The sequence below is a fragment of the Nasonia vitripennis genome (genome assembly GCF_009193385.2).
Source record: "Nasonia vitripennis strain AsymCx chromosome 3 unlocalized genomic scaffold, Nvit_psr_1.1 chr3_random0004, whole genome shotgun sequence".
Taxonomy (NCBI): Eukaryota; Metazoa; Arthropoda; class Insecta; order Hymenoptera; family Pteromalidae; genus Nasonia; species Nasonia vitripennis.
Genome location: NW_022279623.1, coordinates 2980345 through 2996412, shown reverse-complemented (window position 1 = coordinate 2996412; position 16068 = coordinate 2980345). Strand labels below are relative to the sequence as shown.

At 37.2% G+C, this 16068-nt stretch overlaps 1 protein-coding gene and 1 pseudogene across 1 annotated transcript; one reads left to right on the top strand and one right to left on the bottom strand.

Moving 5' to 3' along the window:
• Positions 1 to 1577: 1577 nt before the first annotated feature.
• Positions 1578 to 10600, bottom strand: LOC116416636 (glutamic acid-rich protein-like). The gene is made up of 11 exons (XM_031925648.2): positions 10501 to 10600; positions 10249 to 10291; positions 8081 to 8169; positions 4458 to 4982; positions 4349 to 4390; positions 4241 to 4282; positions 4113 to 4154; positions 3893 to 4031; positions 3634 to 3808; positions 2389 to 3564; positions 1578 to 1767 (listed from the first exon to the last, which is right to left on the bottom strand). Exons 4-10 carry the CDS (start codon positions 4979 to 4981, stop codon positions 3038 to 3040), a joined length of 1491 nt encoding a protein of 496 aa, XP_031781508.1. The 5' UTR covers position 4982; positions 8081 to 8169; positions 10249 to 10291; positions 10501 to 10600; the 3' UTR covers positions 1578 to 1767; positions 2389 to 3037.
• Positions 10601 to 14417: 3817 nt separating this feature from the next.
• Positions 14418 to 15815, top strand: LOC103316345 (annotated as a pseudogene).
• Positions 15816 to 16068: the final 253 nt, after the last annotated feature.

Below are 16068 nucleotides of genomic sequence, written 5' to 3'. Positions count from 1 at the left end.
TCTTCAATTAATTTGTTTTTATAAATGATCTATATTTTTTTATCTGAACGCTCTCTTACAGTTTGTTTTCATCAATAATTTTTGCTCGTTATTACATTTTTCTTTTGTATTAGTTTTTTTATTGTTCGTAGGTAGTGTTAAAAGTGTAAGAGAGCGTTGGAGGGGCTATTGCATTGGTTGAGCCCCACAGAAGGGAGCGGCGGTGGGGCTCCCTTCACCCCCCCCCCCTCCCCAAAAAAAAAAAATTAATTAATTTTTTTGTCAAAGGTCACTCGAGCGATAACATGGTACAAAAACGATAACGACGAACTCAACAACGCTTATACTTGGTACGCAAGTTTACTTATCAGGTCCTCTTATTTTATTTACTTTTATTTTCAATTGATTGCATTGATAATTTTATAAACTGTTTTTGTCATTTTTCTCTTTTCGAGGGCATCTCTTTTTACGAATCAACAACAGCAGCACACAGATGTATTTGTGGAAAGTAGCAGCTGTCAGTTGACTCACTCAAGGACTGCGCACTCATCATTCAACGTATAAACTTATTTTTTAATATACTCTCTTAATTGTATAATGAATTCCATCAGCATTTTATATTATAATTACTATTGTATTTTTTCGCCAAATAGCCTCTCTCCATCATACTGGGCTCATAATATAATAGATAATATTGATTTTAAATCAATGTTTCTAATATTTTTGTTTTTGTTATAGCAGGAGGACTAGAAGCATCAGCACCAGGTAACTGCACCAGGGGTTACAAGAATAGGAGCAACGGGGCTGGGCGCAACAGAAGAAACTGTATCAAATACAAATTAATCTTTATTTATGGTTTATTTTTATATACTTTTTATTTTCTTTGTATTTTGTATTTATATTGTATTACGAATTTTTCAAATTTAATTTCTTTTTTTTTAAATAAAATAATTTTAGAAAAAATTAAAATAAATTCATTTTTATGCCCACAAAATGCGCCCATAAACCAACAGCAATATGCCGGCATGCGTACTGCCGTAAAAATTAAAAAAATTTGAAATGCTCGCAAAATGCGGGCACAATGACGGCATTTCATCGTCATAATACACGCACATTCGCAGCATTCATGCTGCTCGTGCCGTGCACGATCGCCGTCACAGAGACCGAGCACATGCTGAGCATATGCCGAGCATATGCGGCGATACCTGGCAAGCACGCGTGCCGCACGATTTTGGCGCTGTGCTCGCATTATGCCGATGCAATGTTATCTATATATTCCCAGATAACATTGCGTCGGCACAGTGCTAGCATAGCGCCAAAATCGTGGAGCACGCGTGCTTGCCAGGTACCTCCGCAATTGCTCGGCATATGCTCAGCATGTGCTCGGTTTCTGTGACGGCGGTCGTGCGCGGCACGAGCAGCATGCGTGCTGCGGATGTGCGCACATTATGACGATGAAATGCCGTCGTTGTGCCTGCATTTTGCGAGCATTTCAAATTTTTAAAATTTTTCCGGCAGCACGCGTGCTGCGAATGTGTCGGCATATTGCTGTCGGTTTTGGTGGCATTTTGCGGGCATAAAAATGAATTTTTTAAATCTTTGTTTTGAATTATTTTATTAATAGAATATAAATAAAATAGAGAAAATACATAATACAATGTAAATACAAAATACAATGAAAATAAAAAAACATATAGACATAAACTTTTTTGATTTGATGTTCCTGCTGTTGTGCAAAGCCTCGTTGCTCTCTGCAGATGTCGGGTGCTGATGCTCCTAGTCCTCTTGCTTTAACATAAAAAAATAAAATATTGAAAATAATGATTAAAAAATTAATATTATTTATTATATTATGAGCCCAGTATGATGAAGAGAGACTATTTGGAAATGATTCCTATAAATTACAGTAATTCTCTGAAGAGCCGAGTGAAGCTGTTAAGGTGAACTTGTACATAACATAATATTGAATGGTAAATATCAAGTTGGATTCTTTTCTGGTCACTTTTATGGTGCTGATGCCAAGTTTCAGCTCTTTGCGTAAAAAATTATTTTAATGACACTGAAAAGATTGCTCTCTGGAAAGATGATTACTATAACTGTCATTAGAATAAATTTCTAATTATAGCACTGAAACTTGGTGGTATCAGGACCACAAAAGTGAGTAGAGAAGAAAGTGCATTAATATTTATAATTAAATATCATTCTGTGTACCTGTTCATCTGAACAGGCACACCCGGCTTTACATTTAATGAGTGTAATTTATAAGTATGATTGTTAAATACTTTGTCTTGATCGGAATGATTTACATCAGTAAATTCTAGAGAATAATACAATAGTAGTAATAATACAAAGTGCTGATGAAAATCATTACAATTAAGAGAGTATCATTATGATGAAATAAATTTATACCTAAAATTATGAGTACAGTTCTTGTTTCTTGAGTGAGTCAACTGATGGCTGCTACTTTTTCATAAATACATCTGCGTGCTGCTGTTGCTGATCCGGAAAAAGTGATGACCTCCAAAAGAGAAAATGATAAAAACAATTAATAAAGTTATCGATGGAATAAAAAAAGAATGAAAGTAAATAAAATAAGAGGACCTGATGAGCAAACTTCCGTAGCTGGGGAACCGCAAGTAAGCTTTGTTGAGGTCGTCGTCATCGCTCTTGTACCATGTCATCGTTACAGTTACCTTGGACAAAAAATGCATTAATTTTTTTTTGGGGGGGGGAGTGAAGGGGGCCCCACCGCCGCCCCTTCTGTGAGGCTCAACCACTGTCAATAGCCCCTCCAACGCTCTCTTACATTTTTAACACTAACTACAAACAATAAAAAAACTAATACAAAAGAAAAAATTAATAGTAAACGAAAATTACCAATGAAAAGAAAATGTAAGTGAGCGTTTAGATAAAAAAATACAGATCATTTATTTAAAAGAAACTACTTGAAGAAACTAAAAACAAAGAGCAAAACTGATCTATATTTTTCTACTAAGCTGCAAAGAAATTACATGAATTAAATAAATAAATGCATCAATAAATAAGCGGTTGACTTAGCTCATTCCGGGAACTCATCCTCCGGTAATTCAAAATCCAACTGGTTGAAGTTGATCGACTGTGAATTGGAGTCGCCCACGTACGATTTCTGCTCCTCCAGTTCTCCTTCTTCTTCCTCTTGCTCGTAGTCTTCATCTTCTTCTTCAGCTACTTCTTCGTCAACTTCTTCACCTTCTTCTCCTTCTCCTTCTGTTTCTCCTTCTTCTACTCTTTCACCTTCTTCGCCTACTATTTCCTCGATGACCTGTGTATCGCCGAACGGCTCGATGCGCTGGTCTTTATCGTTCGGCTGCTGTTCGCCCTCAAAGAGTGCGTCGTTCTCGGCGTCCGAATTTTCCGCCGCGTTGTTCTGCGGCGGATAATTTTGGCGTTGCCTCCTGACGGGAGGCGTTTGTTCGGCCGGTGGTGCAACTCTCTTGCGTTCACGACGATAGGCTTCCTTGGAGCTCTTCAAAGCCTTCGTCATCGCAGTCGCAATTTCTACTTTGTTCGGCTTCCTGAGGATCTCCTTTATGATGGGCATAGCCTCTGCGTTAAAAGAAAAGGTTTAAATTAATTCAACCATCGACAAAAAACAATAAATTAAAATATACATACCAGTGCAAGCTAAAGCGAAACGCGTATCTTTCAACGCCAAAATCTGGTTGTCAGACTTGGATCCATGCCAAGTCACATGCCGGAACAAATCCTCGCCAAACTTGAAGCAGGCTTTGAAATAAATCGCAGCAGCGTCAGTTTCATTCGCACCTCCAAGGTATCTCAAGTAATGGACCTAAACCGATTGAATTAATTAATGAATAGTTATTAAAATACCATACCATCAAGCGTCTTTATAAAAGTGGATGCAAATACTTACAAGAGCATCAAACTGATCATCATCGAGATGATCGAAGGCAACAATGTCAGCCGTTGTTTTGAATGGCAAAAATTCTGGACGAGTTCTCGCTGCAGAAGATTGCGCGGCCATCAAATTTTTTAGGATGTTATAAATCTCTCTAGAAAATAATCAATAATTAATTTTGATTAATTAAAAAATATTACTCAATACATATTAGAATAAAATGGTCGACACGTACGTCACTTTTCGTTCCGTCTTCTTCTGCCTCTCATCGATTGAACTGAAAATGAAAATATTAATACAATCTATGTAGATGAAAAATTATGTTGATTACATGTTTGATTGATGATATAATTTGTAGCATACCTTGTCACATCCTTAAGCTGCTTCAGCGTCTCTCCGATCCCGCTATAAACGTAAGTATAAATTAATTTTGTTTATTGAAATATATAATGCAAATAATAAATATGATACCGTTGCGTTCCTTCGACGGCTGCTAGTCTTCTGTTGATGGAGCTGCGATTATACAATTAAATGAGTGAAATGAATTTTTCAATACCAAATATTTCATCATAAAACGCACTCCAAAGTCTGCCGTGCTGATTCATTCAGCACATCATTGCGCTGTGCTCGTGGTGGTACCATATCCGGCTGCTGCGATTTCCGCTGCGATAGTGGTTGCTGATTGTGCACAGTTTTCTGATGCAATTGAGGTTGCAGTGTTTTCCGGGGCGGTTCATGCTGCTGCTGCGGTTTCTTCTGCGGTGGTGGTCTTCGCTGATCTTGCTGCGATGGTTTTCCCTGCGGTATCTGTTGCTGCTGCTGTAGCTGCTGAAGGGGCTTTCGCTTCTTTATGTCTGATGGTTGCTGTAGCGGCTTTTGTTGCGATGGTGGTTGCTGCAGAGACTTTCGGGGCTGCTGCAGAGACTTTCCGGGCTGCTGCTGTTGTTTCATCAGCGGTTGAGAGAGATTAGCTTTTTCAGTAGAAAAAGCACTTCTTCCCAAGGTACCTGTAGACACGGAGAACGAAGACATCTTGTTCGTCAGCTTGGCTGCTGCGGTTTCAGTTGAAAGCGCTCCAACATTCTTCTTTTTTTTGTCAGCCATTCTAGTAAAGAATCGAAAAAACGATAACGACAAATAAGCAGTTACGAAACGAAAGAATACATGAACTACGCTAGAAAAATGAAGATTTAATTTTATAAGCTAGTAGACATAATTTTTACGACGACGAAAAATTGAGAATTAGAATCTATTGTTGGAATTTCGGGAGACCAGTAAGGCATCCTGAAACACTTGGCGATGACTTGATTTAGAGGAACTAACGTCAATTCTGGAATCGGTAGAGAGCAGAGAAAAACATCGACTAAAGATGAATCACATGGAAGTTTAAAAAGGTCCTCCACTTTTGAAAAAACTCGTACAAGAAGATGACATCCCTTTTTTTCGTAATCGATAATATTTTTGACGACACCTATAGAGCCATTTTTAAGCATTACAGTGCTATCCTGCTGTGAAATGGATAAGTGAATATCCCCAGTAATAACTTTTTTATATTGTCTACAGTTGTCGTCATTATTATTATCGATCACGGAGGAGGGTGTCGGACCATTAACGTGATTTTTAACAAATTTCAAATGATTTGGATCAACATATGGTTTCGACGCTGTACGACAACTTTCATGAATTCTATTTGAAATTTGCTGCAAATGCTGATTTGGTTTTCGACACAATTTCCGACAAAAGGTCATATTATTCTCGTACGGAAAAGCTGAGAACGAATCCAAGTGTCCAAAAGATCTAACGTCATCTGGAAGATGTAGCAAAGTGTGAGTATTATAAGAAACAAATTCAACGCCGTACACATCGGAGGCTAAATCAACGAAAGTTTCGATACACTCTTGGGCAAAATCGATAGCTTGTGGCGTGTGATTGGGATCAGTGAGAATTCTGATAGCTACGTGCAACAAAAGAAAGTGCTTATAAACAGCTGAATTGACCAAACCATTGAAAACGCTCACACCGCTGTAAAGGAGTATTTGTCTGTGCTCGGTGGCTTTAAATTTGCCATGCTTGTCAATATTGACAGGTTTCCGAGCAAAGTCTCGAGGACAGAATTTCGATACCTGTTCTAATCGATCGGTCACAAGTTTGATATGATTTGCGGAGAGCTTGACCGATTTCACAAATCTGCCGTCGATTATACCTTGTAGGATTTTCTCCATTATACCGAGGCATACAAGATGCATGTAATCGAAGACGGTATTAGAAACGATGTCGAAAGGAAGATCAGCAAGAGGAGTCTGTTCAACCATATTGTGATGGTCTCGATCAATTCTTGACCTGTAATCATCTTCCGTGCGCAAAGGGTGTTTGGTTCCCCTGTAAACCATAACTCCTGAACGAACGGATTCGCCTTGCACACAACACCTGGAACAAGGAAATCGAGAATTGTGGCTTCGATGACACAAGACAAAAGCTCGAGCGAGTGCGTCCGCGGTGAAACATCTCAATTCGATGCATCTGTTTTTATCACCAAATTGAACACCATTTTGCAGTAAGGAGCGCATATCCGTTACGAATGAATGAAAAAATTCTGTGACAGACGTTGGTTTTTTAGAAGCTCGAAAAATACCGACCATTTCTGGAGAGCTCGCTGGAATATTAGCGATACGAATCTGTATGGGCCACATTAAAATACTACTAGCTTTGTCGAGCGAGGCTTCATCCGTGCTAAAATCTAATTTAAGAACATCGGGAATCATAAAAGTAGGAGCCGACTGAAGAATTTTTTTTATCGCAACTTCCGTACCTAAGTGGAGGTACTCGCCACCGGCAAGGCTGCTAATCGGAGATAACGAATGTACCGGCGTTTTTAAAATTGTTCGTGGATCGATATGAATTTCTGAGAAGCAACTGTGACTTTTCAAGGCTAATAAAACCGCCTTTATTTGACGATGCGTCATATTTTGTTCAGTAAAGACCGCGGCAAGCCTATCTTCGAAATCCGGTAAACTCTCATTTCTTTGAAACGACGCAGTTGTTGAACACGACATTGAATCGGAATCACGTCGACCAGGATCATCATCGTGATCACCTACACAACACGTATTCTGAGCATTCTCATTGGAAGAATCATCATTAGCATGCTGCGCTGAATCATCATCGATGGGAAGCCCTACTACATCGTCAGGAGCCGAAAAAACATCACCCTCGACAATCGAGTTTACGGAGGGAACACGACTACTCTCATCGACCAAGCTCATTTTCAAATATTCATTACGGGCTCTCTCAAGCATACGATTTCTTCGTATCCTGTACTCAGAGGACAAAGATTCTGCTGGTTTCCTTGTACGCAAGTGTCGTACAGCCAACATTTTTCTTATGTAGAAAATAACACACCTCTGTAAAAAAAAAATCGAATTAAACAATGTAAGGAAACAATAAATAATTCTCAATTTTCATTAATCAGAGTTACTAATCAGTACTTTCAGCTATACTATTTTAAGTCAAAAATTAAAATTATTTAAACTTTAATTCAAGATTACACGAACAAAAAGACATTAATGTAATAAAAATAATTGATAAACCTCAAGTAATTGTTCTTTTCAATATTTGGAAATACAGTGAGTAAAAAACAGTCATGGAGTGAAAAGCCAGCTGGTGTAGGTTTTCAGGTAAACTGGTACACAAAATTCTATTTAATTTTCTATTTAAGGTATCTACTCACTTTTATAGTCCTGATACTAAGTTTCATACATATAGTCAGAAAATTATATGAACAGCATTGAAATAATTCTTCTAGAGAGGAAAGTTTTTAGTGTCATTTGAATAATTTTATAACAACACACCTAAAACTTGGTGTCACAACTATAGCAGTAAAATGAAAACAAAATATATGAGCATTTATCATTAGACATGATCCTATGTACCAGTTTACCTGGACAGTCACACTCGGCTTTTCACCTACTAGACTAAGATTTCTTTAAACTCTTTTTAAAAAGATCCTGTTCATTGTAATAATTGATCTGGCTCTTTATGTCACTGCATTTGAAATTACAATTCACTTGTCTACTGATCTTGACTCTAAAGCAAAGTGTATAATTGTTTTTCTTTGAAATTACCCTGATAAGTCACCCAGATTAAAAAGGATTAAATAGTAATCCTTGCCAAAAAGTACCATCAATTAAAATATACCTTTAATACTTGTTTTTATGCAGAAACAGCAGCAATAATGGGTAGTATGTCGTCCTTGGAAAGAGTCCGGTTGTCTTTGATGATATCTTCTTGTCAACCTGTAGGTACAATAGTTATATTGAAAATTGTTTTTGTTTTTTTTTTATAAGAATATTAATATTGTACAATGAAGATTAACTATGCTGTTACAAAAAAAAAGTAAACGATTAAAAGATTAATTACTATCACTTAGAATAATGATTACCTTACAAACAGAGAACCAGTTTAGAAAAAGTACACAATTTACACTATTTAAGTTTTAAAAATTGAATTTCTCATAACTGGTTCATCGTAGACAAATAAAAATTTTTGTGCATGTCCTTTCAGTATATTCTAACATAAATCTACTTTCCTGTCACTTATTACCAAGCCAAAGGAGTACGTTGCACGCAAATCACTACATTGGCGCAAGGGTATTCGATTGATATACACCTTTCGCTTGGTAAAAATTGACAGAACAATAGATTTACAACAGATAGTACTGAAAGGCATAGCACATAAAATTTCATGTCTCTAGGATGAACCAGTTTTGAGAAATTCCACAATATACACTATTTGAGTTTTAAAACTTGAATTTCTCTTAACTGCTTCACTGGAAGAACATGAAATTTTTTGTGCAGGTCCTTACAGTATATTCTAATATGGATCTATTGTACTTTTATTTATTACCAAGCCAAAGGTGTACCTTGCCATTGAAACACTACTTTAGCGCAAGCGTATTTATTCGATATACACCTCTGGCTTGGTGGTAAGTTTAAGAACAATAGATTTCTGATGCATTATACTTAGAGGAATTGCACATAAAATTTCATATCTCTAGGATGAACCAGTTTTGAGAAATTCCACAATATACACCATTTGATTTTTAAAACATGAATTTCTCTTAACTGCTTCACTGGAAGAACATGAAATTTTGTGTGCAGGTCCTTACAGTATATTCTAATATGGATCTATTGTACTTTTATTTATTACCAAGCCAAAGGTGTACCTTGCCATTGAAACACTACTTTAGCGCAAGCGTATTTATTCGATATACACCTCTGGCTTGGTGGTAAGTTTAAGAACAATAGATTTCTGATGCATTATACTTAGAGGAATTGCACATAAAATTTCATGTCTCTAGGATGAACCAGTTTTGAGAAATTCCACAATATACACTATTTGAGTTTTAAAACTTGAATTTCTCTTAACTGCTTCACTGGAAGAACATGAAATTTTGTGTGCAGGTCCTTACAGTATATTCTAATATGGATCTATTGTACTTTTATTTATTACCAAGCCAAAGATGTACCTTGCCATCGTAACACTACTTTAGCGCAAGCGTATTTATTCGATATACACCTCTGGCTTGGTGGTAAGTTTAAGAACAATAGATTTCTGATGCATTATACTTAGAGGAATTGCACATAAAATTTCATGTCTCTAGGATGAACCAGTTTTGAGAAATTCCACAATATACACTATTTGAGTTTTAAAACTTGAATTTCTCTTAACTGCTTCACTGGAAGAACATGAAATTTTGTGTGCAAGTCCTTTCACTATATTTAAACATAAATCTACTGTGCTTTTACTTATTACCAAGCCAAAGATGTACCTTGCCATCGTAACACTATTTTGGCGGAAGGATATTTCATTGATATACACCTTTGGCTTGGTAAAAATTGACAGAACAATAGATTTACAACAGATTGTACTCAAAGGCATAGCACATAAAATTTCATGTTTCTACGATTAATCAGTTTTGAGATTCTCAATTTTTTAAACAAAATAATTAACAAAAATGAAATTTCTGAAAACTGATTCACCGCAGGGACATGCAATTTTTAAGCCGGGTGTAGGTTTTCAGGTAAAGTGGTCAGGTGAACATTTTTCAACTGAATATTATAAAAGTTATTACCTACTGTAATTGAAGGAATGTGACTGCAAGTATTTGCACGATGACAGATGTTTAGCCTTCCAGAGTCCCTCTACTTTTGGCAGCTAGTTTTCCGCAAGCTGTAAATTGAATTATTAAATTAAAAGGTGTACAGATGTATGCGAGACTGTTGTCTGCGACACTGGTTCCAACAGCTGTACACGAATAAATTAATGATTAATATAATAATAATTTGACAATCACTGTCTTTACGTGTGCATACCTTTATTGCAAGCAAAGATGTGATTGCCCAGCTGATGGTGATCCTGATGATGGATGATTACCTCAAAAAGTTAAAAAACAGAATTAAGAAAAAATATGTGTATATATATGATATATATATATATATATATATATATATATATATATATATATATATATATATATATATATATATATATATATATATATTTAAAAATATAAGCAAAACTAATGTTCCCGATTGCTCGAAGAAACTGCGACTTCCTGGACCTGCCTTGGGAAACCTTCGGTAGACCGTGGTGTAGGTGGACGAAGACGAGGGTCCCCGACGAACAGTCCTCTAGAGATTGCAGCTGATTTCTCAACTATCCGGATCTGGCCGAGTCGGTGGAAGACACACAGACACAAGCAAAATAATTTGTGAAATTTTACGCGAATCGACAGAACACAAAGTGAATTACATTTTTTTAACCTAATTATGCAATATATTTGCAATAATTTTTAACGCACAACGATAAGGGCTCATAACCTCTAATCAGCCCTTTTGTATTTCCAATCACGCGAAAATTGTTAAGTCAATAATAAATTATTATCTCACACTTACCAATGGAAGCTATATTGTTGTGAGATGAGAGATTTTGCAATGGGGCACTGTATATAATTATTGAAATTCAATAATTTGTCAGCGAGAGAATTTTTTCTAGTGAACGCACGAGTCGCCAATAGACAAAGAGATATAGTTTTCAACAGTCGTTAACAATAGTCACAAGTCAAAGACAAGCGAAAATCACATCTTATCAGAGCGGCGCGCCATTTTTAGGCGCGAATTCAAATGTTCGCTCGACGTAATTCTCGATACAGAAAGGTGTGCATTTTATTAAAAATACATGTAATTATATTATTAAATATGACCGTTGTAAAAATAAATATTATACATAAATAATAAAATTAATACTGATATTGTATACCGTGCTTTTTTATGCATGAAAAAGTACGTCGCGGAAGAGTTCAATTGTAATTGTATATAAAATTGCAAAATATTGTTTCACAGCGTCATACGTCAACAAAAGCAACGAAATATCACGTCTGGATGTACTTTGTTGCTTGTTGTTATAAATAAAACGACGAATAATGTCGCAATATCAATTTTTAAGAATTTAGCACTCGTGCCAGCAAATTGTACGTAAAATGCTCCATGCGTGCCAAAGTTATGCAGCATGGCGTGGCAGCACTGTGCCGCCTCGCCGTGTTCGAAAATCAAAATTCGCCGCGCACGGAATCCCGGGAAAGTGGTGGCAGAATGCGAGCACGCGTGCCAAGCATGCAGTCGACCGAAAAATGGCGAAACCGTGCCCCAGATAACAGCGTGCTCTGAAAATGCTGAAAACGTGCCGGCACGAAATGGGCACGCATGACGGTCCACTTGCATCCGCACATGAAAGTCATATGACGAGCATATGACCGAGCATTTTGCTTGCTTCCGTGGTGGATCTGTCCAGCACGGGTGCCGATAAAATGCGAGCATAATGCCGTTCGTATGCAGGCATTTTGCGCGCATGTTCCCGATTTCGTGGACGCGTATTTTTCGCACGGCACGGCATGCTCCTCGTATGCAGGCATATGGCCGGCGGGGAGCGATTTTATCGCATATAAAAATTAGTTAGAACGCATAACTAAGCATCTACATCATAAATAATTAATAAATTTTGTTATATAGTATAAAAAAAATTTTATGTAAGAAAAAAAAATCTGCCGGGTGTAGGGCTGGAACTCACGATCTTTGGATCAGAAGTCCGAAGCTCTAGCCTCTGAGCCACAACTCTTCTTACAATTTGATGCACAATTGCACCTAATAATTATCGCTAATAATTAGAATTATGTAATAAAATAATGTTTAAATGTAATTCGGTTTGGAGAGAATAAAAAAAGTAATAAATGTATGCTCTTTACTAATTAAAGTCCATAATTATTAATAATGCAACATTCTGAGCACGCGGCACGCGTGCTGTCGCTGTGCAGTCTCTGTGCCGTCGCGTACAGACGCCCTAGGACGCATGTCGAGACAGCAGCTGGACGGCACAGTGACAGCACGACGTGCGGCACGTCAAGAGGATGTGTTACATTAATCAAATTTTAATTGTGAAAATAGTAATTTTCAAACTGATGTACGTTTGAGCAATCATCTATCATAGGGTACAACTCGTAATTAAATCATTTTGATAGTACACAGCGCCCTGAAGCTGTTTTTTCCATAGACAATTATCGGTCTCGGGACTTAGCCGAATTTTAAAAGATGCGCACGCGTGTCGTCCAAATGCCCCGTATATGATGCATCTGTGCCGCACGCATGCAGCACGCATGCCAGCACCTAGCTTCTTCAAGTGTCTGCACGCGTGCTCCTGGAATGCCATCGAAAAGCGGGCACGAGTGCCGAAATCATGCAGCACGCGCGTGCCGCCAACGTGCTGTCTCGCGTGTTGGTTCAAATTTTCGCGCGGAGCACGGTAATCCATCAAAATGACAGCACTGTGCGAGCACGCGTGTCGAGGCACGCATGCTCACGAATTGCTCAACGCATGTAGCGCGCGGTGCTGTCATAATGCTGGCACATTGCCGGCATGCAAACGTTCGAAAAATCGGCCATGGATCGGCATTTTGTGTCGCCAATGTGCCAACATTTCGTGTCGTCATATTGACAGCACTCGTGCTGAGCACGCGTGCTCGCACTATGCCGCCAACGTGCCGTCCAGCGTGGCGGGAAAAAAATTTTAAAGATTTTTGTCCACGCATGTCGGCACATTGCCTGCACATCGACAGCACGCGTGACGAGCACGCATGCCCCAAAAATGCCCAGCACGTGATGTTATTGGGGATCCCAGATAACAGCGTGCTCTGAAAATGCTGAAAACGTGCCGGCACGAAATGGGCACGCATGACGGTCCACTTGCATCCGCACATGAAAGTCATATGACGAGCATATGACCGAGCATTTTGCTTGCTTCCGTGGTGGATCTGTCCAGCACGGGTGCCGATAAAATGCGAGCATAATGCCGTTCGTATGCAGGCATTTTGCGCGCATGTTCCCGATTTCGTGGACGCGTATTTTTCGCACGGCACGGCATGCTCCTCGTATGCAGGCATATGGCCGGCGGGGAGCGATTTTATCGCATATAAAAATTAGTTAGAACGCATAACTAAGCATCTACATCATAAATAATTAATAAATTTTGTTATATAGTATAAAAAAAATTTTATGTAAGAAAAAACAATCTGCCGGGTGTAGGGCTGGAACTCACGATCTTTGGATCAGAAGTCCGAAGCTCTAGCCTCTGAGCCACAACTCTTCTTACAATTTGATGCACAATTGCACCTAATAATCATCGCTAATAATTAGAATTATGTAATAAAATAATGTTTAAATGTAATTCGGTTTGGAGAGAATAAAAAAAGTAATAAATGTATGCTCTTTACTAATTAAAGTCCATAATTATTAATAATGCAACATTCTGAGCACGCGGCACGCGTGCTGTCGCTGTGCAGTCTCTGTGCCGTCGCGTACAGACGCCCTAGGACGCATGTCGAGACAGCAACTGGACGGCACAGTGACAGCACGACGTGCGGCACGTCAAGAGCACGTTGTGCCGGCACGTGCTGTTATCTGGGATGTCAGTAGCGTACCTATAGAACCATGAGGCCTATTTTTCCGTTTGGGGGCGCTGATCGTTGCATGGGGGTGAAACGCGCTCTTTTTAAATGAATACAAGTTTCAACTAGTAAATTATAAAATTTTTTTCATTTATTATTATGTAAGACTTATTATGTAATAATATCCAATAATATTATTATGTAAGACTTTAACAATCTACCATTTGTTTAGACAAATTTTGATAATACATTTTATCCTCATGTTAAAGTCATAACCTAAAAAAAACAGTATAGGATAAAGGGTTTACTTGTTGTCGTCCCGTACAAATGATTTTCTTTTTGTAAAAATGAAAGGGAAATGTTGTGTCTGGAAATGTGAAAATAAAGTTAACAGTAGTGCTCATTTATTTCCAAAAAATGAATCACTGCGCAATAAGTGGTTAAAAGCTATGAAATGTAATAATTGGAGACCTGGAAAATGGAGCAAGATTTGTTGTGAACATTTCAAGTTAACAGACTATCTTCAGTATGATAGTAGTGGTCAGTATATAAATATTTAACAACAGTATAAAAAATATGATCAATCAATTGTAATAATTTAATATTACAGGGACTGGAGCTGTAAAAAATATTTTAAAGCCGGATGCGATTCCTTCTATTTTTCCATGGCAATCCCTAAAAAAGCATAAGTGGAGAAAATATAAAAGACTGATAATTAACAAAAGTTTAAAGGATATAATTGCTGAAAGAATATTAAAAGACATGGTCATACGAACCTTGCGGGATATACGTGCTAACGAACAGTCAATTCGGGAAACGAATACACCTAGTGAAGAAAACTATGATTTCTGTTCTGAAAGTGAAAATGAAAAATGTCAACCTGGAAATGAAACTGATTTAGTATATAATGTTGTAGAAGTGGAAGTGAATTCTAGTGAAGTGAATTCTAGTGAATGTGAATTAAATTTCCAAAGTTTTCATGAACCTAATTCAAAACAAAGTGATTCTGTCATATGTGATTTTGTGGTAGATGATCAAATTCCATTCAGTTGTAGTGTGACAAAGTTTAAAGCTCATCCTAAAGCCCTCCACTTTTATACAGGGTTAGAAAACTACGCTAAATTTATGTTTGTTTTTAAAACATTGGGTGAAGCATGTTATTCGTTAGAGTACATTTATAAAACTAAACCAAAAATCAGTGTTTTGGATCAGTTTTTTCTAACACTGATGATCTTAAAGCAAAATAAGACTTATTATGAAGTAAGTTTATTTTTTAATATACCCATTAAACAAGTTGGAAATATTTTTGTTACGTGGATCAGGTTCATGAAGCTACAATGATCAGAATGTCCCAATGGCCATCAAAAGACTTAGTACATTTTTTTACTTCAAACGACTTTCGTGATAAGTTTCCTGGTACAAGAGGTATCATTGATGGAACTGAAATTGGTATTCAGAAGCCTGGAATTCCAACAGCTCAACAGAGTACATTTTCTACGTATAAAAATAAGCCTACAGTGAAGGTGCTTGTCTTTGCATCGCCTGGAGGTTTAGTTAGTTACATATCACCTGCATACGGAGGATTAACGAGTGATAGACAGATAATTGAAAGGTGTTAATTAATTCAGTTGTGTGATCCACAAGATTCACTTATGGCAGATAAAGTTTTTGATGTTCAAGACTTGCTGGTCCCATATGGAATAAAATTAAATATTCCTACTTTTCTCAAAAAAAAAGAATCAAATATCTGGACAAACAATCATTCAAGACAAGAAGATATCTAGCAAGAGAGTTCATATTGAGCGGATTATAGGTTTATGAAAAACTTATAAAATATTAGAAGGGCCTTTGACTGCTTCACACACTAAGTTGGTAGATGATATAATATTTGTCTGCTTTATGTTGTGTAATTTTCGAAGGCCAATTATAAGCAGTGACGCATAGTGAATATTGTTATATTTTAATCAAGTATTTTTTGTGTTATATTATAAATACAATTATAGTGTTCAGTAATTTTTATAAAAGTGCCTTTGTAATATTGCTTTTCTAAAATAGCTTTCATAAAAAGTAACTAACTTTTGAACCATATGGTCTATAAATTTGTCATCTCTCTTATTTTGTGTAAACTTAACTAGTGTAAACTATAAATATACATATTTGTTTATCTGCACAGTAGAGTTGTCCTTGAACCTGATAA

Bases quoted from the DNA above. Each gene is read 5' to 3' on its own strand.
- LOC116416636 (XM_031925648.2), bottom strand. From the start codon at position 4,981: ATGGCTGACAAAAAAAAGAAGAATGTTGGAGCGCTTTCAACTGAAACC. The intron at 3,809-3,892 runs GTAAGTATTTGC...CAATCGGTTTAG, and splicing joins ATGATCAGTTTGATGCTCTT to GTCCATTACTTGAGATACCT. The intron at 3,565-3,633 runs GTATGTATATTT...CTTTTAACGCAG, and splicing joins TTTCGCTTTAGCTTGCACTG to AGGCTATGCCCATCATAAAG.